General features: G+C 46.1%; 1 protein-coding gene across 5 annotated transcripts in view; it reads right to left on the bottom strand.

Moving 5' to 3' along the window:
- LOC147012531 (retinoblastoma-associated protein-like) overlaps positions 1-24,728 on the bottom strand; it is a 154,964-nt gene that overhangs the window by 109,997 nt on the left and 20,239 nt on the right. For all 5 annotated transcript variants that reach the window (XM_085853517.1, XM_085853514.1, XM_085853515.1 and 2 more), the window contains 3 exons: positions 12,877-12,936; positions 11,865-11,896; positions 1,064-1,146 (listed from right to left, as the gene is read on the bottom strand). In XM_085853517.1, the coding sequence (XP_085709643.1) occupies positions 1,064-1,146; positions 11,865-11,896; positions 12,877-12,936 (175 nt within the window). The remainder of the gene's footprint in view (positions 1-1,063; positions 1,147-11,864; positions 11,897-12,876; positions 12,937-24,728) is intronic.

The raw sequence follows: 24,728 nt of genomic DNA, 5'->3' as shown, positions 1-24,728 counted from the left end.
TAAGTGACAAATAGAATAAGGTTCACTCTGAACTTAGTTTGAAGTAAATCAGATCATTTTTGACGAAGTTATGAGCGAAACACGATTTTGATCTTTTCGTGATCTTGACCTTTGATCCAATTGGACCCAAACGTTAATGGGGTCATCCAAGGTTCATTGCCCATCTGTGGATTAAATTTGATAGTGTTTGCTAAAGCCGTTTTGCCGTAAAGTTGCTAACAGACAGACAGACAAACAAACAAGCAGTCACAGACTGGTACTTACGAAATCGTCAACTTGACCTCTGACCTTGTCTAATAAAAGCTGTCTCTAGAGAAGGTCGCGACGCAAACCAGAAGTTTCTAAGATTATTCTGTACCAAACCATCAAAAATCGAATGTTTGACCTCACTGTAATCTTGACCTTTGACCGATTTTGATCAAAATCTAATCAGCGCAAGCCATCACCATCCTGAATCACGTGTTGTAATTTGACATTGGTAGCTTCTTCCGTTCTCGAGTTATAACTTTTTTTTGGATGTTTGACCTCACTGAGACCTTGACCTTTGACCGATTTTGACCAAAATCTAATCAGCGCTAGCCATCACCCTCCTGAATCACATGATGTAATTTGACATTGGTAGCTTCTTCCGTTCGAGTTATCGTGCCTACAAACAAACAAACAAACACACAAACGGAGGACGGAAGTGATCAATATACTTACGAAATCTTTAGATTTGGTAAGGAACAAACACACACACACACACACACACAAACATGACGGAAGTCATCAATATACTTACAAAATCTTTAGATTTCGTAAGTAACAAACCGGACGATTGCAATATCCCGCTCCCTCCCTCCGGGGGGAGGGGGGGGATAATAACAATAGTATTCGTGTTAAAACTAATAAAATTTAAAATGACCGTCAGAAAAGCGAACTTTGTTTGCAAGAAGAAATCAAGATTATTTGAATGAGAGCTTGTTAAAAAGTTTAACACTTTATGTTGTTTTGCAACATTTTCACGAAAAAAGAAATATGACATCCTTTCAAGGCAAAATAACAGTGTGGTGTTGGTACTGACAGCTCTTTTTATGAACGTAGAAGACGACCTCCAAAGCACAGGCATGAAGCGATGAATGAAACACATGGAGGTGCAGAAGTTTGCTGTAAACATACACATCACTTCACATTACATTAACAACATAACTAAGTTGATTGGTCACGTAACATCATGCAGTTTTAATACCATTATAATGTTTTTTTCTCAGATATTTGGGTTTCATTTTTTAAAGGTAACTACACACTCCATATTCAACTGAAAACAGAACTACACATAGTATAACAACAACATTTCTCCGTGACAAATCTGATTTTTATCTATATTTTTTGTATACCTTGTCGAGGCTCGTATGAGAGCTAACACACAACGCACAGCAAGAGGGGCATGAGACAAGGGGGGCATGAGACAAGAGGGGCAGGAGTGGGAAGGACAAAACAGTGGGGAACAGAGACATTCGGAGATCTGTGGAAGGGAGAGGAATGGGGCGGGGAAAATGGCGAATACAAGATGGACATTACAGGGACTTTTAGGAAGAAAAGCAAGGAATTTGAAGCAGGTGGGCTTGGGGTGCATTAACCGGGGGTAGGGACTTTCAGGAAGGAAAGCAGGGAATTTTAAGGAGGGGTGGATTAACTTGGGGGTAGAAAAGATTGAGGATATGGATGAGGGACGATAAGAGGTGGTGGTGAACAGCTGTTTTGAAGGCCTTGAGGGAAGAATGGGATTGAATAGAGTGAGGGAGTTTATTCCAAAGGTGGGAAAAAAGAGGAATGAAAGAGTGAAGGTGAGCAGTGATTCGTGATTTTGGAAGTTTTACCAGAAGGGGGTTGTTGGCGGACCTTGAGCACCCTGCGGAAATATGGTGGGGACAAATCGCATACAAAGCAGGGGGGCGAGACTGGAGAGGAGACAGTGGAAGACAGAAAGACCACCGACATGCCTGCGGTGATTGAGTGAGAGGCCCAAAGACTCAGCCTCATCGCGGGAGATGCCAATGATCCGAAATGCCTTGTTTTCTACAGCGTGAAGCCGAGAAAGGTGAGAGGCAGAAGCACCAGTCCAGAGGGGAGAGCAGGACTCCATCAGACTGCGGACAAAAGGTTTTGTTTGTGGTCAGGAGCTCAAGAGGGCCGAGGAATGACTTTGCACGACAGAGGATATCCAGCCGGCGACTGGCTTTGGAGGCCAGGTTGGAAATGTGGTTTTCCCAGGAAATATCATGGCAGATCGTGAGACCCAGAAGCTTGAAAGAAAGGACTTCTTCCAGGGGATTGTTGAGAAAGTGGATGGGGGGGGTGGGGGGAGGTTCTAAACGGACCTTTCGGAAAGACAATGTGAGAGTGTAAGATTTGTCTGGATTGAAAGACATATTCCAGGTGTTGGAGCAGTTTGTGATTTTACCCAGATCTGCAGTGAGCAAAGAAGCAGCTGCATGCGGGTTTGAGGGATGACAGATGGTACGGTAGAAGGTGGAGTCATCAGCAAAGAGATAAAGAGGATTTTAAAGAGAGTCGGAGAGATCATTGGTAAAAACCAGAAAAAGAACAGGGCCAAGAACACTGCCTTGAAGAACTCCAGCCTGGACAGGAAGAGAGGATGAAAGAACTCCAATTAGGGCCACAGATTGACTGCGACAGGAGAGGAAGTCTGCGAGCCATGAGTGGAGATGGCCTTGGATACCACAGGAAGAAAGTTTGGTGAGCAGGGCAGGGTGCCAGAGCGTGTCAAAAGCACGCGATATGTCTTGGGATATGTCTCTGATTTCATGTCCTACATCGAGAACCTCCATCCATTGTTTGGAGAGCAGAAGCAGCATATCCAGGGTAGAGTGACCTGGTCTGAAATCAAACTGATGATCGGAAATCAAGCCATTGGAGAAGAGGAAGGATTTAATGTATGAAGCGATGATGGATTCCATAACCTTGCTGATGATTGGGAGAAGGCTGATTGGTCTGTGGATGCAGGGATCTGTTTTTTGCACCTTTTTTATGCAGGGCAGTGATGTTTGCTAATTTCCAAGCAGATGGTGATGACCTTGAGCAAATGAGAGGGTGAACAAAAAAGAGAGAGGGTGAGCAAGAGCAGAGGAGCAGGTTTTTCGAACATGTGGGATGATGCCATCTGGACCGGTTGCAGAATCTAAGTTGAGGTTTGACAGCAAGCTCTTCACCTTGTGAGGAGAAAAGGAGAGAGAGTCCAGGGACAGTTGGGTGTGACTGGGTACGGTGGATACAGAAAGCGATGGGTTTTGGACACAAGATTTAGCTGCAAACACTGAGTTTAGGCATTCAGCCTTTTCAAGTGCGGTATCAGCAGTGCAGCCATTTGAAGTAAGGGAGGGGATGGAGGGGGAACATACACTAAAAACAGATTTGATTAGATGCCACCAGGATTTGGAGGAGGGAGAGAGGTTTGAAAGTTCAGATGAGCTGATAAAGATGTTGTTTTCTGGCTCTCCTGAGGGTAGATACACACTTGTTCAAAGCTTTATGGAAGGAACTGAGATTACCCGCAGTTGGGTTTGCTTTTCATGAGGAAAAGTCAAGTTGTTTCAGGACACCTGCCTCGCCACAAGCTTCAGTGAACCAAGGGCGGGAGGAAGGGTAGGACAACTGAAGACGAGAGGGGATAAATCTGTGCATGAGGGGGAGCAAAACAATGTTGTGGACATTAAAATAAGGAAACAGGATACGTGCTATAGCTTATTGGAGTTAGTTCGTCGAAGAAGGTCGAAAACCCGGTTTGATTCCCACAACTTTGAAAATTTGACCATTGTGAACTTTAAAGGTCAAAGGTCAAGGATTATGACCTTTGGTGCGAAACTTCCTCTGGAACATTCCAGGAACAATATAACGTCATATAGGTTAATGGCATTTCACACTCCTCGGATTATCCATACTTTGATGAAATCAGCATAAAAACAAATTGAAGGGGGCGCCAAGGGCAAGGTGTTCGAGATGGAGCAAAATGGTTTCAAGACTTTAGGTGGGGAATGACCTTAAGATAATGCATAATAATGGATGTGGAACTGTGAACCAGAATAGCAATAAGTTCCTTCACTTTGCAAGAAGTCATGGACTCAGGGTGGCTGGTTCATGGTTTCAGCGGGCACAAGCTCATTGCTGGTATTGGTATTCCAACACTGGTGGTGTGGCAAAGGAGATTGACCACGTGCTCATAGATGGTCACTGGAGGATAACCCATAACTGCAGGGTCTACCGGAGTGCTCAGTTCCTCAATACTGACCACAGGCTTGTTGTAGCAACTCTGAAGTTGCAGCTCAAATCCAGGAGAACAGTAGCAGCCCAGCCGAGGCTGGATATGAGCAAGCTCAAGGATGAGAGTGTAGTTGAGGAGTTTGCAAAGAACAGATTAAGTGGATATTTGGGGGGGTTTGGGTGCTTTGAGGGATCCTGAAGAGTTGTGGAGTGCCTTCAAGACCACCATCCTTGATGTTGCCAGTGGATGTCTTGGACCTCACCATAGGGTGAAGAAGAATTTTGTCTCTCAAGCGACACTGGACACCATTGACCAGTCACAGGGCCAGGCTGAATGGCAGAGCTGAGCTGTTCAGGGAGCTGAGGCATAAAACTGTAGGTGCACTAAGGGTGGACAAGGAGGCCGATGTGCAAGGAATCTGTGAGGGGGGAAGAGCATCACCTGTGGTCAAGTGATTCTCGTCCCGCTTACAGGGGAATTCGTGCATTGCCTTCCTCCAAACCTGTCCCTTGGTGTACTGCAGTTAGAGCAGAGGGCGGTGTGCTCTTGACAGAGAAGTCGGAAGTGAAGGCCCGCTGGGCCGGTTACTTTGAACGGCCGTACCAGGCTGATCCACCAGCTATCGAGTTGGATATCAGGGGTGTTACAATTCCTTTTGATGACCCTCAAATCAACTGTGGTCCACCTTCATTTGTGGAAACACAGACTGCGGTGAACCGGTTGAAATGGGGTAAAGCTCCTGGGATTTGTTGCGTCCATGCCAAACTTCTCAAGGCTGTTGGAAATGCTGCACTGGTGTCGTTGCATGCAGTTCTGTGCTCGGCCTGGAACACAGGCATCATCCCAACTGACTGGAAGAGGGGCCTCGTTGTCCCTCTCGAGAAATGGAAGGGTGATTGCCAAGACTGCAACAACTACCGAGGGGTGACGCTGTTCTCAGTGCCGGGCAAGGTCTTTGCAAGGATAATTCTTGATCGAGTTCACCTCCATCTGGTTGAGCACCAGCATACAGTGCAGTCAGGCTTAATACCAAAGAGGTCAACTATTGACCATATCCTTGCTCTTTGGGTCCTCACCGAATGCAGATGAGAGTTTCGGCAGAGACTGCTTGCAGCCTCTGTAAAGCATTTGATTCAGTGAATCGGGATGCCCTCTGGAGGATTCTTGATCTTCGTGGGGTGCCACCAAAACTGATCAATCTGATGTCTGAACTATACTCTGGGACTGAGAGTGCTGTGAGATGTGGTAATACCATATCTGACTTATTTCTAGTTGTTACTGGAGTTTGTCATGTGTGCATCCTGGTACCCACACTTTTCAGCACTTGCAGGGACTGGATTCTGTTGAGGATGTCGGAGAGATCAAGCTGCGGTGCATCGTTTGGGAATGTCAAGATCTCTGACCTTGATTTCGCAGATGATGCAGTCATCTTTGCGGAGACTCTGGATATCCTTTTGGGGGCCCTCGAGATGCTGAATGAGGAGTCGGAGCCGCTGGGATTTCAGGTTTCCTGGGTGAAAACTAAGATCCAGGCTTTCAATGACATCTTGGTTGCTGCTATCTTGTCTGTACCTATTTGTGGCGTGGATGTTGAGGTCACGGAGAGATTCACTTACCTTGGCAGTGATATTCATGACTCCACTGGCTGTGAGCCAGGGGTCAATAGACGTCTGGGTCGGGCCTGGGGATCAATCAATGGATCACGGGGTGTGACGCTGCCGGTACCTGTGTGGGAGGACGAAAGTCCGAGTCTTCAAGTCCTTGGGACTATCGATGTGAGACTTGGACTCTGACCAGGGATCTGAGACGGAGACAAAATTCCTTTGGTACCAGGTCTCTTCGGAGAATCCTTGGCTATCGCTGGTCGGACATTGTGTCGAATGCGTGGATGCTGATAGACACTCAAATGAGATTTGTTACCTGCACAGTCTGTGAATGTCAGCCGCGGCTGTATAGGCATGTGGCTCGTTTTCCTGACGCTGATCCTGCTCACCAGATTCTTTCAGCGAGGGAGCCTCTTGAGTGGAGGAGGCCAATGGGCCGACCACGTGCCTCGTGATTGCAGCAGATTGATCAATACCTCAAGGAGATGGGGATGGGCCAGGCATCTGCCTGGGAGATGGGGATGGGCCAGGCATCTGCCTGGGGGATGGCCAGACAGAGGCCCTTTGAGTACCGGCGGAAAGTGGATGCTGCGACGCACTGCTCCGGCACATGCTCCCATGCCTGGCCTGAACTTGTCAGATCACAAGCTGGCAAATCTCACTTTCTCTCCAAAATGACTGTCTGGCAGCCTGCTCCCCCCTCCCTCCTCCCCTCCCCCTCCACCGACCTCCCCATCCCCCCTTGAAGTTCTTAACAACCCTCTGAAGAAGTACAGTCACTCAAACACTTGGGCCTCATGGTCAGCCATGATCTTTATTGAGTAAAGCACATATCTCAGTTGGCCACCAAAGCAGTTGCCAACTCGGCATCCCCCATTGTGCAAAGTCCTTCCTTGGCACACCTGAACTATTATTGACCAACCTTCATCGACAGCTAGATGGAATACTGCTCTCTCCTCTGGGCTGACGGACCTACCTTGCGCATCTTGGCATTGTGATAAACAAGGGCTTCAATATCATTGGAATCTCACATGATGAAGCTGAGTTTCTGGGCCTATCACTTCCAGATGGCAGATAGGTCAGTGGGCTTTCTGTCATTTCTCACCTCCTTTACAGTCTTGCACCCTTTACCTTTTCTGTTCTCTGTTCCCCACCACCCACCCCCACAAGTTTCAAGGGGCACACGGTCTGCCAGTAACCCTATTCTGGTGATACTCAAAACAATCCAGAATCACCACTCACTTCCAGTCACCCGTTCCTCTATTTTCTTGCCTGTGGAACCAACCTCCTCAGTCTCTACAATCGCATTCGCCCTTCCAGGGTTTCGAGACAACTGTTCACCACCATCTTTGATCATCCCTCATCCACAACCATGATCTGTTCTACTCCCATTAACCCTCCCCAAGCCCATGCCTTTCTGTGGTTCTAGTTGTTCCTTCCATTTCTGTGATTGAGAGTTTGTGGCTGTATCCATCGAGTTTACCCACCATAACCTGCCCCCATCCTTGTTCTTCCCCACATCCATTATTTCTCAAAGTCTCTCTCTCTATTTTGTCTCTCATCTCTGCTGTTGGTACCCCTCCCCCAAAATCTCTTTCTCCTGCTCTTTTTGTTCTGTTACGTCCTGATGCATTCTATATCCGAGGTCCTTCACAAGCTCGACATTGTATACAAAAAGAATGGGGTTTATGGAAGAACGCATGTATCTTGGAGTTCCTGGGGAGGGTCAGAGGGGGAGAGAGAGAATATGTCAGAGAAAACAGACACAGACAACTTGCCTGTGATGTGAGAGCAACAGACCTTGTGCTTTGGCTTCACTGTGGAAGATTCCAATAATGTTGAGAGATTTAGACAACACAGAATACAACATAGAAGTGATGCTGGGGCTTTGCCCACAGTGGAGAGCAGTGCTTCACTGATCTACAGACTAAGGCCTCATAAACTGAGTAGCTCGGATATTCCAAAGAATGGCCTGGATTGACAGAGCATGCCCAGTCTGTAGCTGGCTTTGGACGCTAGCTTTGGTATGTGGTCGGCACAGGAAAAGTCATGGGTGATGGCGATGCCTCGAAGCTCAAGAGACTGAACCTTTTCCAGTGCTTTTCCAAGGGAATAGAAAGGTGGGTTTGTTTGATGGTCATTATGGAGTGACAGGGTGAGACTGAAGGACTTTCCAGGATTGAAGGAAACGTTCCAATTATCAGACCAAAGTCTAATAATTTCCAGATCAGCAGAGAAAGATGTGGCTGCTCTCTTACTTGCAGAGTGGTTGGGGGTACTGTAAGGCACAATGTGGTATCATCTGCAAAAAGGAAAAGAGGATTTTCCAGGGTATCAGAGATCTCTAATGTGGAGTGATTCATCCTTGTATAAAGTACTGCTCTCACATCTGGGGAGGTTCTATTTCTCCTTACTTAACAGAGTCAAGTATAAAGCGATCTGACTCATCAACTTTCCCAATCTGACCTCAAAACTCAACTTGCTTGAATTACACGGTAATGTTGGTTCTCTTTCCCTTTTCTATTTGATTTTAATTCAGCTTATGCTCCCGGAAACTGGCTGCTTGTATACTTCTGCCATTAGCCAGACCACAAAATACTTGGCAAGCCACATCACATGATTATTGTGTTGCTGTTGACAGCTCAAAGGGGTGGGCCGTTATAATGTTTGTTTCTTTTCCTTCACTGCTAAGCTCTGGAATTATTTAGCTTCTCACATCTTCCCTCACAGTTATAAAACTGCCCCTTTTCAAAAGGCAGGTTTTCCAGTTCCTCAAAAACTCAAACATTATTTTTCCTTCTTTTTACTTCTCCGTTTCTTCAATTATTTTTGTTAAATTTAAGGTCTGGCCTCGATGACGACTATAGTCTTTAATGTAAAAAACATAGATTTTAAAATGAACAACACAAGACTCAGTCCAAAACATTGTTTTGAGGAACTTCAACCTCAACTGGCAGAGGGGAGGAGTGGACTCTATTGCTGACAATATATTGACTGCGTGATTGGAGGGAGTCAGGAATCCAGGAATGAATGCGCCTTCCATGCCACAAGCAGAGAGCTTGCAAGGAAAGCGGGATGTCAGACTGTGTCGAATGCCTGAGATATGTCAAGGGAGACCATCCTAAACTCTTGTTTGAGATTGAGGGCTTCCAAGCATTGCTAAGAGAGGAGAAGAAGAACGTCCAGAGTTGAGTTTGGCACAGAATCCAAATTAATGGTCAGACATCAGACTGTCAAAAACAGGAAAGAGTTGACATCACAAGCAATGATGGATTCCATGACTTTGCTTATAATTGGAAGTAAGCTCATTGACAGAGTTGGTAGAGACTGTTTTTGCACTCTTCTTGTGGATAGGAGTGATGTTTGCTGGCTTTCATGCAGAGTGGGGAGACAGTCAAAGGAGGAGGGCAGACTGAGTAAGGCAGATGAAGGGGAAGCAAGAACAGCAGACCAAAATTGAGAACATAGGCACTGATGCCAGCTGGGCTCATCACCAAAATAGGGTCAAGGCGAGAGAGAACTTTCTCAGGTGGGAAAGACATGGAGTCCAGTTGACAGTTGGTGGTTGGACTCCAATTATATTGGAGTAAGATGGGGACAGAACAGGATGGGTTGTGCACACAAGAGTTGGAGGCAAGGATGGAGTTTTGAATCTGCCATATATCGTGTATAGTATGTAGTACTGCTGTTTGAGGGAAGGAAAAGTATAGATGGAGATCATATAGTGCAAAGACAGACTTGACAAGGTGCTACCATTACTTGGAAGGAGGACACTGTTGAGAGTTTGATGTTTTCTGGCTTGCCTCAGGATGGACACATTTGTTGCGAGCCTTATGGAATGAAGGAAAGTTACTCTGAGTCGGGTTAGCTTTCCACACTAAGAAAGCAAGCTGCCTAACTCGCACCTTCTCCCCACAGGATTCTGTGTACTAGAGCCTCGAGATGGATAGGAAATCTGTAGATGGGATGGCATAAACCAGTGCGTGAGAGGAAGTCAAATATTGCGAAAGTATTTCTTGGTGGCATCAATATCAGGTGCTATAGAGATGGTGATCCAATCATTTTGTCAAAGGGCAGATTGAAGCAGAGATGAAGACTCGAGTCGCAAGTTTTGTGACTTGGCCTTAAAGGCTTGTTGATAATGAACGACAATGAATGAATGAACACAATATCAATCTCAGTGATGTGTTTGTGACTAATTTTCATTCGATGTCTGGGAGGATGTGATTACATTTATGAAAAAAGACCACCGAGTTGCACGCCAAAGGGAGCACAAACTCGGTAAATAGATCGTGATGAGCATAGAAAATGTATTAGTGAGGGTTAGGGTTAGGTATTAATCACCAACCTTCCACATTTGGAGCAGAATCACTGAGATCAATGACACGCAAAAGACTGAGTCTGGTCACCGAGGTTCATTTCCGATTGTAACCATTTTGATCAACAAATGTAACTATTACACCACCGAGTCTGGTCAACGAGTTTGAATTAAAGCAATGAAACTGTCATTTTTTTCCATGTCACTTGTTTTACAGAGTACACATGACCAAAAAATCATCAAGTTCATATAAACAACCAGCTCATGACTCGTGTAAACCTTTTGAGTATTAAAGGCTTACACGTAACCAAGGTCGATGAAACTGACATTATGATGTGACACTTCACTTGAGACTTTCCCTTAACGACTTGAGACTTTCCTTCAACGACTTGAGACTTTCCCTCAACGACTTGAGACTCCCTCATAGACGTGAGACATACTTGACTTGGCTCAGGTGACATGTTGACATCTCTGGATTGAAGTTCCTGCCAGTTGGCCTGCACAAACACCCATGTCCTATGTCGTTGAGGTTGTCCCCTTGCAATACCCAGAAAGATGTGGGCCTTGACATGAAAGTTATCAGAAGAGTAAATGGCAGCAGAAGAGGAATAAGAGAGATCAGATGTAAAGTTTGCCATTACTAGGTCCAGGAAGGACGACATTACCAGTGGGAGAAATCCGAGTTGGAAAGTTTACACGTTGGTCCAAATCCAGTCACAGAAGGCCTTTGCTTGTAATGCAATTGCTGGTTGTTGCTGAGTCAACAAGCAGCCAACTGGTATGGTGACTTGTTTAAATTGCCGCAGATGAAAAGTTTATCCAAATTAATCACATTACAGGGGCAAGGCTTGTGGAAGAACAAAACACATTTGCCATTCCATACAAAAGCAAATTTTCTCATGACAATGAAATCAGAATGTGCCATATACACTATACAGGATTGCTTAATCTGTCTCAAAACAAAAAAATTACCCCCGTGTGGGGGTGACGGTCATCTCTATAATGTTTCTTACTATCATAATCGATGAACCGTTGCCAGATATCTCCTAAAATGACAGACGAGATAGGTTTTGAAAATGGCGACTTTCACAAATTTCGTGACCTCGTGATCTTGACCCTGACCTCGAATCCGGGAAAAAAATATTTGTCGTTGGGTATCACTCATCGACCTCTACCCACATACCAAATTTCATCAAGATCGGAAGTAAAAAGTTTTCTTTGTACCGGGAGTTGTTTTTGACCATCTTCCAGGTTACGTGGCGGGCGGCCAAACGGGACGGAAATTCAAAAATCTGTCCGGTTAGATACAAGATAATATTTTTTTACGATCATAATCAATAAACAGTTGCCGAATATCTTGTAGAATTGGCAGACAAGATACTGTAAGTTTTGAAAATGGTGATTTTTATAACTTACGTGACCTTGTGACCTTGGCCCTGACCTTGAACCCGGACAAAAGTTATATCGTTGTGCAACACTCATCGACCTCTACCCACATACTAAGTTTCATCAAGATCGGAAAGAAAAATTGTTGACGGACGGACGGACGTACAGACAGACGGACATTTGGTCCGGCTTTATTAGGTCATCTCGGTAGAGATGACCTAAAAAGAGATGGCCTGATTTGGGGATAGTATCGTTTTTAGTAGTGTATGCCACTCAACATAAAATAATAACTCACGTGAATTCCTGCTCAGAGATCCTCTTCTTTTCCTGAGAGAAGGCAAATAGTTTGTGAGAGAGGAATAACAAGATATACAACAATGTAATCACCATGTGAATAGGCATCGATGTTAATGCAAATTCATGAAACAATATTGGATAAACATATTTATCATCAAATTCAGTCAATGCTCGATTGCGTGTTGCGTGTGCAACTAGAGCGTGCATGTTCACAGTGATCCTTGAATAAACTAAGAACATTAAAAAACGAACCTTAAGTTATGAGACGCACTCAACAAAAATATCAGAGAAATACGAGGCAACTGCTCGATTGCCACCCAAAAGAGTTGTGTTCATATTTTTAATCCTATCTGTATTTCTGCATGAACTTTGGATTCATCTTTGTAGTTTTGCTGTTAAAGTGTTTCAACATTTGGTGTTGCTAGGATATTAATTTATGCACAAATTTATCAATTTATGACTAATTCCATTTTGCCACTTCGGGACAGTGGTTTATGGAAAGGCACTGCAGGGATTTATCATTTTCTACGAAAAACCACGAAAGGTTGTGAGAAAACAAGCTTTGAAGATGAACTTTTTCATTGGTATCTTTTTAACAAACTGTCCCAAAGCATTTTAGAATGAAGCAACATCCTAATCTCAACAATGATCGTGTAGTACAGCGAAAAAATCAACATGATGATAAACACAACACAATTGGAGGTTTTATCAGATTATTTAATGTGGGAGAATTGCATATTCAGCTGGTGGGTCACCCAGATAAATCAGATGGCAGAGCAATGGTACGGTTTTCCAGAAGACCTGGGTTTGATTACCGGTCTGGGCATGTTATATTTCCTATATACATGTGTGTATATATATATATATATATATATATATATATATATATATATATATATATATATATATATATATATATATATATATATATGTAATATTTACTTAATGGTGAGACAAGCAGGCATCCCATTGCTGTCAACAAGTAATAATCATGATGAAGATGTTCTTACCAAATGCAAGATGGACTCCATTTTATGGAAGTAGAGACTGTGGGCAGATTGAAATAGCTTCTGGTAGGGGAGAGGAGGAAAAGGAATTTGAAAGAAAAATCAAAGGAAACAAAACAGAGTAATAACTAGAATGGCACTTGGTAGAGCGCATACACCTCTGCCCCGTAATACCTGATCCGCAAGAACATATCAGGCCCAATACATTTTTGAGATATCGCGCTAAATATCGTTTTTGAGCCCGATCTCTCAATGGTGAAGAATCATGTAAAAAATTTGAATCGTCGGATCTGGATTCAGATCTTCACCAAAATCGAATCTATTTGTCATGGTCACACACCCAACCTGTCCACCAAGTTTTGTCCAAATCAGTCTGCAACATTTTGAGATATCCTGCACACAAACAGAAAACCAGACAGAAAGAGGTGAAAATATAACCTCCTTCACCTCCGGTGGTGGAGGTAAAAGAAAACAGAAGAGAGAGTGTGAAGACAGGGGTAAAGAAATGTGAAAAGTAAATAAAGGAGAAAGCACAAAAATAAAGGATGATGGGGAATAAAGGAAATAAATCAGTAAAACACCTCACAAGCATAGTATAGTAGGTACATCTAACAGGCATCTCCAAATACAAAGCCCGTCCACATCCGCTCTGTACTCAAACTAAACTTGACAAATACAACAGTTAAAAAATAAAAACATGCAAAATATGTTAATTTGTGACCTCCATCTGTTCCAATAGATATCAGTGTGTGTGTGTGTGTGTGTGTGTGTGTGTGTGTGTGTGTGTGTGTGTGTGTGTGTGTGTGTGTGTGTGTGTGTGTGTGTGTGTGTGTGTGTGTGTGTGTGTGTGTGTGTGTGTGTGTGTGTGTGTGTGTGTGTGTGTGTGTGTGTGTGTGTGTGTGTGTGTGTGTGTGTGTGTGTGTGTGTGTGTGTGCTCAATAACTACAAAACCATGAAACCAAGCAACCTGAAGCTTTGCATGCATACTATGGGAACTCCAAGGAAGTGCAAGAGTGAAAATTGGTTGTTTAGGTTAATTAAAATGCCCCTTTTGAAGATAATTAATGGCCTTATTTAATTACGAGCAAATACAACCCATCGCTTCACTGACGGTCATACGAAAGCGGGGAGGGAGTAAAAGAGGGGAGGAAGAGGGAGACAGGGTGTGGGAGAGAGAGCAGGGAAAGTGAAGAGGTGGAGGGGAAAGGAAAGAGGAGGGAGGGGAAGCGAGGAGGGGTGCGGGAATGGAAGACAGTGTGAGGAGGGGGATGGAGGGAAGGCAGACATGCAGTGGAGCGTTAATTAAAATTCATACTCTCATCAAAATTATTCTGCATCGAATAACAGTGAAGATGGAAACAAAATAGTATCTGAAATCAATTTTCTACCGGTAATACTAAATAAAAAAACGTATAGCCAAGGAGACTGCTTAGGCAGCACCAACGCTCTGCACATAGTATGGTCACAATGGATTGATGGATACTATAAGCATGGTCTGGAGACAAACTCCAGTCCAGACAATATTATTTCAGTTTTGAGGATCGGATATTGTCCGGACTAAATAAGTGTCTAAATCTGTTGTGGAAAATTATAATTTAACAAAATAACGAGTCTTATAATCAAGCTGATATACCTATTTACTTTAAGCAAGCAATACTATGTTCCCTCCTCTGCACATGCACAAGAAAAAGTGAAATTTCCAAAACATCAAACTTATCTTTTTCTACTGTTTGGAGAATTATATAGAGTGAACAAAAAATTAAGGAACGTAACAAAATTAACCAACTTCATTGAGCGATATGATTTAATACATTTACTGCAAGACCTCACACCCTGTCCCCAAGAAGGACTGCCTATCCATAGCATCTGCCAGATCTGTGTCTATTTTCGGAGGTTTTGCGAGGTGTTCTACAGGGAATCAAAGCAAATCTGGCAAAAAAAAAAGAAACAAAAACAGACGTTAAAAAAAAAAAAGATTATGACGTTTACACGGACCGATGGACCACATGACAAATGCACAAATGAGCAGGCAAAATGGTGGATTTTCTGCAATGTTTATTTCACGGGCAATTGAACTTTGCGATGTCTCCGGGGTTGTTCTGCATGAAGCAGTAACTCTTTTGTGGATCTATCCATCCATCCATTGGGACCATTCTCTGAAAAGTGTGTTTAGTGCTGCCGAAGTCGGCTCCTGGGCTATTGGGCACAATTTTGCATGGGTTGCCACTCCGACACAGGATGCTCAAATGGCTCATGGTTGAAGTCATTTTATTTAATTAACTGCTGTGTGTGTGGTGAAGACTAGCTTTAAAGTTAAAGGGATCCTTTATGGTATACAGCAACAGCCTGGCCAACTGTTCCCCATCAATGATTGAATTGGAGTGCTTGCATGAGTGGTGAAGCCACTTGCCAAGGGCCCATTGTCAATAGCGGAACCACGCCACGTAATTCGGAGAGAATCGTTCACTCTCTGCGGATATTTTTGCTGCGCCACGTCATTCGTGGCGCAGCGATTGGTTTGTGCTCCGTCGACCTGAGCGAGTGGTCCGTGCCCCGTCGCCCTGAGCGAGTGGTCCGTGCCCCGTCGCCCTGAGCGAGTGGTCCGTGCCCCGTCGCCCTGAGCGAGTGGTCCGTGCCCCGTCGCCCTGAGCGAGTGGTCCGTGCCCCGTCGCCCTGAGCGAGTGGTCCGTGCCCCGTCGCCCTGAGCGAGTGGTCCGTGCCCCGTCGCCCTGAGCGAGTGGTCCGTGCCCCGTCGCCCTGAGCGAGTGGTCCGTGCCCCGTCGCCCTGAGCGAGTGGTCCGTGCCCCGTCGCCCTGAGCGAGTGGTCCGTGCCCCGTCGCCCTGAGCGAGTGGTCCGTGCCCCGTCGCCCTGAGCGAGTGGTCCGTGCCCCGTCGCCCTGAGCGAGTGGTCCGTGCCCCGTCGCCCTGAGCGAGTGGTCCGTGCCCCGTCGCCCTGAGCGAGTGGTCCGTGCCCCGTCGCCCTGAGCGAGTGGTCCGTGCCCCGTCGCCCTGAGCGAGTGGTCCGTGCCCCGTCGCCCTGAGCGAGTGGTCCGTGCCCCGTCGCCCTGAGCGAGTGGTCCGTGCCCCGTCGCCCTGAGCGAGTGGTCCGTGCCCCGTCGCCCTGAGCGAGTGGTCCGTGCCCCGTCGCCCTGAGCGAGTGGTCCGTGCCCCGTCGCCCTGAGCGAGTGGTCCGTGCCCCGTCGCCCTGAGCGAGTGGTCCGTGCCCCGTCGCCCTGAGCGAGTGGTCCGTGCCCCGTCGCCCTGAGCGAGTGGTCCGTGCCCCGTCGCCCTGAGCGAGTGGTCCGTGCCCCGTCGCCCTGAGCGAGTGGTCCGTGCCCCGTCGCCCTGAGCGAGTGGTCCGTGCCCCGTCGCCCTGAGCGAGTGGTCCGTGCCCCGTCGCCCTGAGCGAGTGGTCCGTGCCCCGTCGCCCTGAGCGAGTGGTCCGTGCCCCGTCGCCCTGAGCGAGTGGTCCGTGCCCCGTCGCCCTGAGCGAGTGGTCCGTGCCCCGTCGCCCTGAGCGAGTGGTCCGTGCCCCGTCGCCCTGAGCGAGTGGTCCGTGCCCCGTCGCCCTGAGCGAGTGGTCCGTGCCCCGTCGCCCTGAGCGAGTGGTCCGTGCCCCGTCGCCCTGAGCGAGTGGTCCGTGCCCCGTCGCCCTGAGCGAGTGGTCCGTGCCCCGTCGCCCTGAGCGAGTGGTCCGTGCCCCGTCGCCCTGAGCGAGTGGTCCGTGCCCCGTCGCCCTGAGCGAGTGGTCCGTGCCCCGTCGCCCTGAGCGAGTGGTCCGTGCTCCGTCGCCCTGTGCGAGTGGTCCGTGCCTCGTCGCCCTGTGCGAGTGGCCCGTGCCTCGTCGCCCTGTGCGAGTGGCCCGTGGTCCGTCGCCTTGAGCGAGTGGTCCGTGCTCCGTCGCCCTGAGCGAGTGGTCCGTGCTCCGTCGCCCTGAGCGAGTGGTCCGTGCTCCGTCGCCCTGAGCGAGTGGTCCGTGCTCCGTCGCCCTGAGCGAGTGGTCCGTGCTCCGTCGCCCTGAGCGAGTGGTCCGTGCTCCGTCGCCCTGAGCGAGTGGTCCGTGCTCCGTCACCCTGAGCGAGTGCTTCATGCTCCGTCGCCCTGAGCGAGTGGTCCGTGCTCCGTCACCCTGAGCGAGTGGTTCGTGTTGTCATTCTGAATGCGTTGTTGTGAAATAACACCTGATTTCTGAGTCGTTTGCCATATTACCGTATTTTCTAAATTACCGAGCAAAATTTTCGTTTTTTCCACCCATCAAACGTAACTGTATATAATGATTAATGTTTGTGATCATATCCCTGAAACATGTATGTAAATGCAACGTTGTTTTTCGGTGAAGGCAAATCAAGGTTTCTGGGTTGTATACAGTAAGTACTGTAGTTGGTAATTAGACTGACTCCAATCTGCCAATTCCCGAAAAATTGCCGATATCGGCCAAGCACGTGTGTGTATGTGTATGTGTATGTGTATGTGTATGTGTATGTGTATGTGTATGTGTATGTGTATGTGTATGTGTATGTGTATGTGTATGTGTATGTGTATGTGTATGTGTGTGTGTGTGTGTGTGTGTGTGTGTGTGTGTGTGTGTGTGTGTGTGTGTGTGTTTGGGTGTGTGTGTGTGTGTGTGTGTGTGTGTGTGTGTGTTTCAAAAAGCATAACAAATTCTCTCTAACTTTCCTACCCCGTCTCTGTCCAAATCCGGACGGTGGTTATGTCTGGGCGATGCTTGTTTCTGTACATATCCGGATTGTGGTTATGTCTCGGTGGTGCTTGTTTCTGTACATATCCGGACGGTGGTTATGTCCGGGCAGTGCTCGTCTCCGGATGCGTCCAGGCGGTATTTATGTCTGGCTGGAGTTTGTCTCCGGACAGTGTTTTTAGTATGACTGGTACAAATGGATTTCAGACATTATTTTGTTTCCATCTTAAGCCTGGTGGTGGCTTAGTGGTTAGGGTGGCTGGCTTGGGATCCTAGGGTCCTGAGTTAAAGCCCTGTTGGCCACTGAATTAACACCAGGGGATTGACTCAGCCTATCATCCTTCCGAGGTCGGCAAAATGAGTACCAGTGCACTGGTCCCGGTGTATGCCCCGGTTAGAATAGGTGTACCATATCCCTGTGTGTCGTAAGAGGCGACCAGGGTTGGCGTCAGGAAGGGCATCCGGCCATTAAAAAAAAGCATTGCCTCAAGAAGGTAACCATGATTGCATGGAGCCCACAAAAACCTAACCCCTGCTCAACAGGGATCAATGGCTGTAAAAAGGCTGTTATATTTTGTTTCCATCTTCACTGTCATTCTATGCAGAATTATTTTGCTGAAACAGTATGAATTGTACTTAACGCCCCACCGCATGTCTACCATCCCTTCCTCTCACCTCACACTGTCTTCCCTTCCCCCACTCCTCCTCACTCCCCCTCCCCCCTCTCTCATTTCCTCTCCAAGCAGATCAAGCAGATTGATTATAAAAAGATTGTGCCCGAGGGGTTATTGTGACAGCTGAAACAAACTACCAAGTGGCCAGAAGAGATGCCCCCAAGTAGGGACAGACTCAATAGTCATATCGACAAGGCTGCCTCGCAGACCACAATACCCATTGCGACAAGAAGCGGAAGCGGGAATAGCTCCCGAAGACGAGGCTTTATTAGATCAAGGAGCAATAATTTCCACTGTCAGTCAATGTAACACGCCAATCTTACCGGTGTGCAAGCCGGGGAATTCGACATGGCGCTTTGTACAGAACTTGAGAGCCGTAAACGAATGCGTCATACCTGCGTATCCCGAAGTTCCAAATCCTGTGACGGTTCTGTCTCGCATTCCAAGAAATTCCACCTGTTACTCAGTAATCAATCTTTGTTCAGCGTTCTTCAGTGTACTGATAGACCCCGAGTGTGAAGGAAGCGTGTGAAGAAGACACTCTGACATTGCTAACAGCATTAGTGGAGAGAGGACACAAAGCCTCAAAGGCCAAATTGCAATTTTGCCAGCAGGGGAAATATCTGGGACATATATTGTAGGAGGACACTCGACGTATCTCCCCAGAGTGTATATCCGCAATATTGAAACTGCCAAAGCCGACCACCGCTAAACAAATGAGATCTTTCCGAGGAACAATGGGTTATTGCCGGCAGTGGATACCAGATTATGTGCTGCTTGCTCGCCCCCTGCTGGAGATTGGGTCCGCAAGTGCACCCAATCCATTGAATTGGACGCAAGAGGCCGACACAGCTTTTGTGACACTTAAGCAAGCTTTGTCCTCCATCCCTGCATTGGGTCTGCCTGATTACGTGAAAACATTTAATTTGTATTCGCATAAAGTACGAGGCTTTGCACAATACGTGCTGGCCCAGAGACGTGGGGACAAATTGCGGCCCATCGCATATTATAACACTAAATTGGATCCAGTGGCTCAAGGATTCCCACCCTGTTTAAAAGCAGTGGCAGCTGCTTCACACGGAGTACAGATGACAGCATCGCTTGTCGCTGGACATTCTTTAATCCTCATGGTGCCACATGCCGTTACTACAGTGTTACTAAAAACAAAAACACAGCAGTTGTCGGCTTCACGAGCGACGGCATACAAACTCTCACTCACAGCTCCACCGAACATCACGATTAAGAGATGTTCATTCATAAATCCGGCGACGTTGCTGCCCACGGAGCAAGACGGAGAACCTCATGATTGTGAGGAGATGATCGGGCACACGTGTCTGCTCCATCCTGATTTGAGAGAGATGTCAATTAAAAATTCCAAATAGATTTTGTATGTTGATGGTTCATCTTCCCAGGCACTAAATGGATCTCGATTAACGGGTTATGTAGTTTGAGAGCAGAAAATTGGATAGGAACTGTTCCGCACAGCAAGCGGAGGTGTTTGCTTTAACTCGTGCATGCTGCTTAGTAGAAGGCCAAATTGTGATAATTTACACCGATTCGGATTATGCATTTGGCGTTGTACACGGATTTGGTGCTTTATGGCGCGAGCGAGGATTCATAACATCCATAGGTGCTCCGGTGAAGAATGGTCAGTGGATTGCTAATCTGCTGCAAGCAATTCTTTTGCCTTTCCAAATTGCAGTTATCAAATGTGACGCCCACACTGGTGGGTCTGATGATGTTTCTCGGGGAAATGCTAGAGCAGGTAAAGCTGCCAAAGCCATGGCCATTTTCCAAGACGCCCCATTGGTATCACAATGTGCTTTAACACCAGCCGCAACTACGCCATCTCTTGAAGATGCTTCCACTTTACAAGCTTCTGTTAATATAGCAGAGAAAATTTTTTGGATAATGTCCAGATGTGAATTTCATGAGTCTAAGTTATGGAGGTCACCTGATAACCGCGTGGTGGCTCCAAAAGCTCTGTTACCATGGCTCGCTCACCTAGTACACGTTGCTGGCCATACGAACAAAGGGGGAATGTGCACCCCTATTGAGAAGCAGTGGTATGCCCTGGGCTTTAATCCAATTGTAGAACAATATTGTAGAACATGCCACGTTTGCCAAGAGCACAATCCGAGGAAGGGGCCTCAGATGGTCCCAGGGGGGCATCCTCCCCCTTTAGCCCGTTCGTTCATATCCAAATTGATTTTGCACAAATGCCAAAGTGTTGTCGGTTTGAGCATATTTTGGTCGTGGAAGATCTATTTTCCAAATGGGTAGAGGCGTACCCCTGTTGAAAAGCAGTAGCTACTACTGTTGTCAAACTCTTGATGAATGATTTTGTCTGTCGATTTTGGGTCCCCTGCAAAATCTTTAGTGATCAGGGAACTCATTTTACAGCCGAAGTGGTGAAGGAGTTATGTAGGGCCTTGCAAATCAAACAGCACCTACATTGTCCTTATCACCCGCAGTCAGTAGAGGCAGTAGAGAGACAGAATGGGTTTTTAAAGAACAAATTGGCAAAAATTTGTGAAGAAACTGGGCTAAAATGGCCAGATGCACTGCCAATAGCTCTTACGACTATGAGGTCGACCTCCAATCGAAAAACGGGCTTGTCCCCAGATGAGATTATAATGGGGAGACCAATGAGGTTACCTCACTCAGCTCCATTATCTGTAAGAGAGATGAATGTGCATCAAATGGACGAGACGTTGCTCGCCTTTTGCATTGCCTTAAATTGTGCCGTGAGAGGCTTCGATGCGCAGGTAAAGGAAGCCTTACCTGAGCCAGCCACCACTGATTGCCACGGCTTCTAACCTGGGGATATGGTCTGTGTAAAGACTCAAAAGAGAAAGAACACTCTCCAGCCGAAGTGGTGCGGGCCCTATCTAATTCTGCTGATGACCCACACTGCTGTGAAATGCCAGGGCAGAGCAACATGGATCATGCCTCACACTGCAAACGGGCCACAGCACGAAAGATCCCGAGAAGAACTTCTGAATCATCACCGTCTTGGGACTGCTATGATAATTGCTTGAATGGACAAAACCAATGGACAAATCTGACAGGGGCCTTTCTTGTTACATCCTTATGTGCACCATTTATTCTGACTTGTATGATAAGGATGGGGATATCCCCATGGCCGATAAGGCTTATAAGTACTACTTATAATAATAGTCACATATATTCATCAGTCAAGTGCTTATCGCACACCCAACCTAGCTAGTCGCATCACACATAGAAACAAAAGAGGCTTAACTAGTGAAGTAAAACTGGATAAGGGTACAAATAGGATGGATTTGCAAAGGAGTACAAAGGCACATTCACACCCAGATGGACTATACAGGATTAATACTTATCTGGCTCTTTCTCTAAGCCATGCTAAGGCTTTAAATAAAACTAGTTGTTGGGCCTGCACTCGCATACCCCATTCAGCGGTTACTGGGATACCATTGACAGCAATACCATTTAATTTGAGCGAGTGGTGTAGATATTGGTTTAGGTGGATGCATCAGAGTAAATGGGATAACAACACCAACCATGATAAGGAATGGGAAATGGGATGGCTAGACCGAATAATTACCAATGGGGCTGGGAAGTACCTATAGTGATGAAATTGTGGCAACTGGTACTGGCAGGTGGTACTGGAGGTAAATACCTCCATATTTTGTGATAGAACAAACAAAAGAAAAATCGAACTTATGCCTTGTACAGAAATCGTTGGAGGAAAGAATGTTAGGTAATTCTGAATGTAAAAGCTATGTTAATGAAAATCACACAAGAGGACCACAAGCAGCATTAAATAACACCTATTTTGTGTGTGGGAATTGAGCCCATCCATGGCTCCCAGTTAATTGGACAGGTTCATGTTATATAGCCTACATAATACTACATGTGCGCCTGCTCGTCAATGCACCTTTTTAATACTCAAAACGGAGTTTTACATCAACTGAATTGTTCTTTATGGTCCTTATTCCTCATTATGGAGTCGGTCAAACATCCATAGGAATTGCAGAATTAGCTGCCTCTTTGGAATTGCTTGCAAATGAAACTGCAGATGGTGTGGTTGATATTAACTCCGAGGTAATTGCTCTACATACTGTCGCAATGCAAAGCCGAATTGCTTTGGATTTGGTACTTGCGGCGCAGAGGGCACTTGTGCGGTGATTGGTTCTGAATACTGCACGTACGTCCTTGATAATTCAGAGCATGTTGCAAGTCTAGCAGCAAAGATGAGAGATGAAGGAGCCAAGTTCCAGGATTATTTTACTAAGGATGGAATATTTTCTTGGCTCGAAGAAATTTTTGGAGCAGGGGGAGCAAGATTGTTGCAATGGATTTTCACAGGATTGCTTCTGATTGTTGGTTCACGAAAAAATAAGTGACCACTATATTCGTTATTGTTGTGTCTGTCTGTCTGTCTGTCTGTCTGTCTGTCTGTCTGTCTGTCTGTCTGTCTGTCTGTCTGTCTGTCTGTCTGTCTGTCTGTCTGTCTGTCTGTCTGTCTGTCTGTCTGTCTGTCTGTCTGTCTGTCCTGAGCATAGCTCCGTGGGTTTTGATCCGATCCTTACAAAATGTTGGTGGGAGGTTTATATCATGATCTAGTTGTGTTTTCCTGAAAATGGGCATGGTGCGCCCATTATGGGCGGAGACACGCCCAAAAAACATGTGTTTTTAGGGGGTAGTCGATTTCAATTTGCATCTTCTCCGAGGGGGTTTGTCGAATCTGACAGGGGTTTCGGTATTTGGTTAGCCCAATGGCACCTGCATAGCACCACGGAGCTCGATTTTTCATTTTCGTCCCAAGGTCAAGGTCACGAACTTAGAAAATTGCGAATTTTGCCGTAAAAAATTTCTATACCGAAGGGTTTGTCGAATCTGGCAGGGGTTTCGATATTTGGTTAGCCCAATGGCACCTGCATAGCACCACGGAGCTCGATTTTTCATTTTCGTCCCAAGGTCAAGGTCACGAACTTAGAAAATTGCGAATTTTGACGTTAAAAAAATTTCTTCGCCGAGGGGTTTGTCGAATCTGGCAGGGGATTCGGTATTTGGTTAGCCCAATGGCACCTGCATAGCCCCACGTAGCTCGATTTTTCATTTTTGTCCCAAGGTCAAGGTCACAAGGTCACGAACTTAGAAAATTGCGATTTTGACATAAAAATCCATCTTCTCCGAGGGGTTTGTCGAATCTGGCAGTGGTTTCGGGATTTGGTTAGCCCAATGGCACCTGCATAGCGCCACGGAGCTTGATTTTTCATTTTCGTCCCAAGGTCAAGGTCACAAGGTCAAGGTCACAAAGTCACGAACTAAGAAAATTTCAAATTTTGACATAAAAATCATACGACCGCCCAAACTTTGAGAGCTGGGATGACAATATTTTTTATGCATAATCTTGAGGTCATTCCCCACCTAAAGTCTTGAAACCATTTTGCTCTATCTCGAACACCTTGCCCGTGGCGCCCCCTTCAAGTTAGTTTTTACGCTGATTTCATCAAAGTATGGATAATCCAATGAGTGCGAAATGCCATATAGCCTATATGACGTTATATTGTTCCTGAAATGTTCCAGAGGAAGTTTTGCACCAAAGGTCATAATCCTTGACCTTTGACCTTTAAAGGTCACAAAGGTCAAATTTTCAAAGTTGTGGGAATCGAACCGGGTTTTCGACCTTCTTCGACGAACTAACTCCAATAAGCTATAGCACGTATCCTGTTTCCTTATTTTAATGTCCACAACATTGTTTTGTGACCTTTAAAGGTTATGCAAAGGTCAAATTTTGAAAGTTGTTGAACGAAACCGGGTTTTCGACATTTTGCAGCTAATAACCTGTCACTCGTACCATATCATGTTGATCATTTTTATAACTTGGTGAAACATTATCACATTGCCTCATCCTTGACTTCTGAAACAATCTACATCATCAAATACCGCTCGTGAACCATCGTAATCTTCAGACTTGTGATTATTATGGTCGTTGTTAAATGTGCCGCCACAGTACTGCCAGCATTGATTACCTCCTGCTTAAAAAGGAAGGCTACAAAAGTAATGGTTTCTCAACTAACACCTCCCAAAACTCATCCTGATCCAGAGGAGTTCTATGACTTGTATGAAACTGAAATTAGACATCCACAGGTCAACATTATGAGTGTATTGCGATTCCGGGCGAGTGTTCTTCTTGATGCGCTTATCAGCTCTGTTCCCCAACACCAGGTGTGTTGAAAACCTGGCTTGATCGCCCAAGTGGTGTATCTCTACTGCAATGGCCCAAGGGCCTACCTCTACTGTGGCCTAAAATAGGCCAGCCTGTGGAACCACCTCCAGCCACCTGCTCCGATGGAAAGGGATGGCGATATGATGGGCTGAGCTCCATGATGTGTGCTTGGAAGTGACCGGCCAAAGGAATGAATGCACTCATGCACGAATATGTCTTTCCAATTGATTTTTTTTTAAAACATTAATTTTGTGTTTTTTTGCCC

Source organism: Eptatretus burgeri, chromosome 14, assembly GCF_056783735.1.
Source record: "Eptatretus burgeri isolate ZD-2024b chromosome 14, Ebu_testis_v1, whole genome shotgun sequence".
Lineage (NCBI taxonomy): Eukaryota > Metazoa > Chordata > Myxini > Myxiniformes > Myxinidae > Eptatretus > Eptatretus burgeri.
This window is presented reverse-complemented; position numbering and strand designations above follow the sequence as displayed.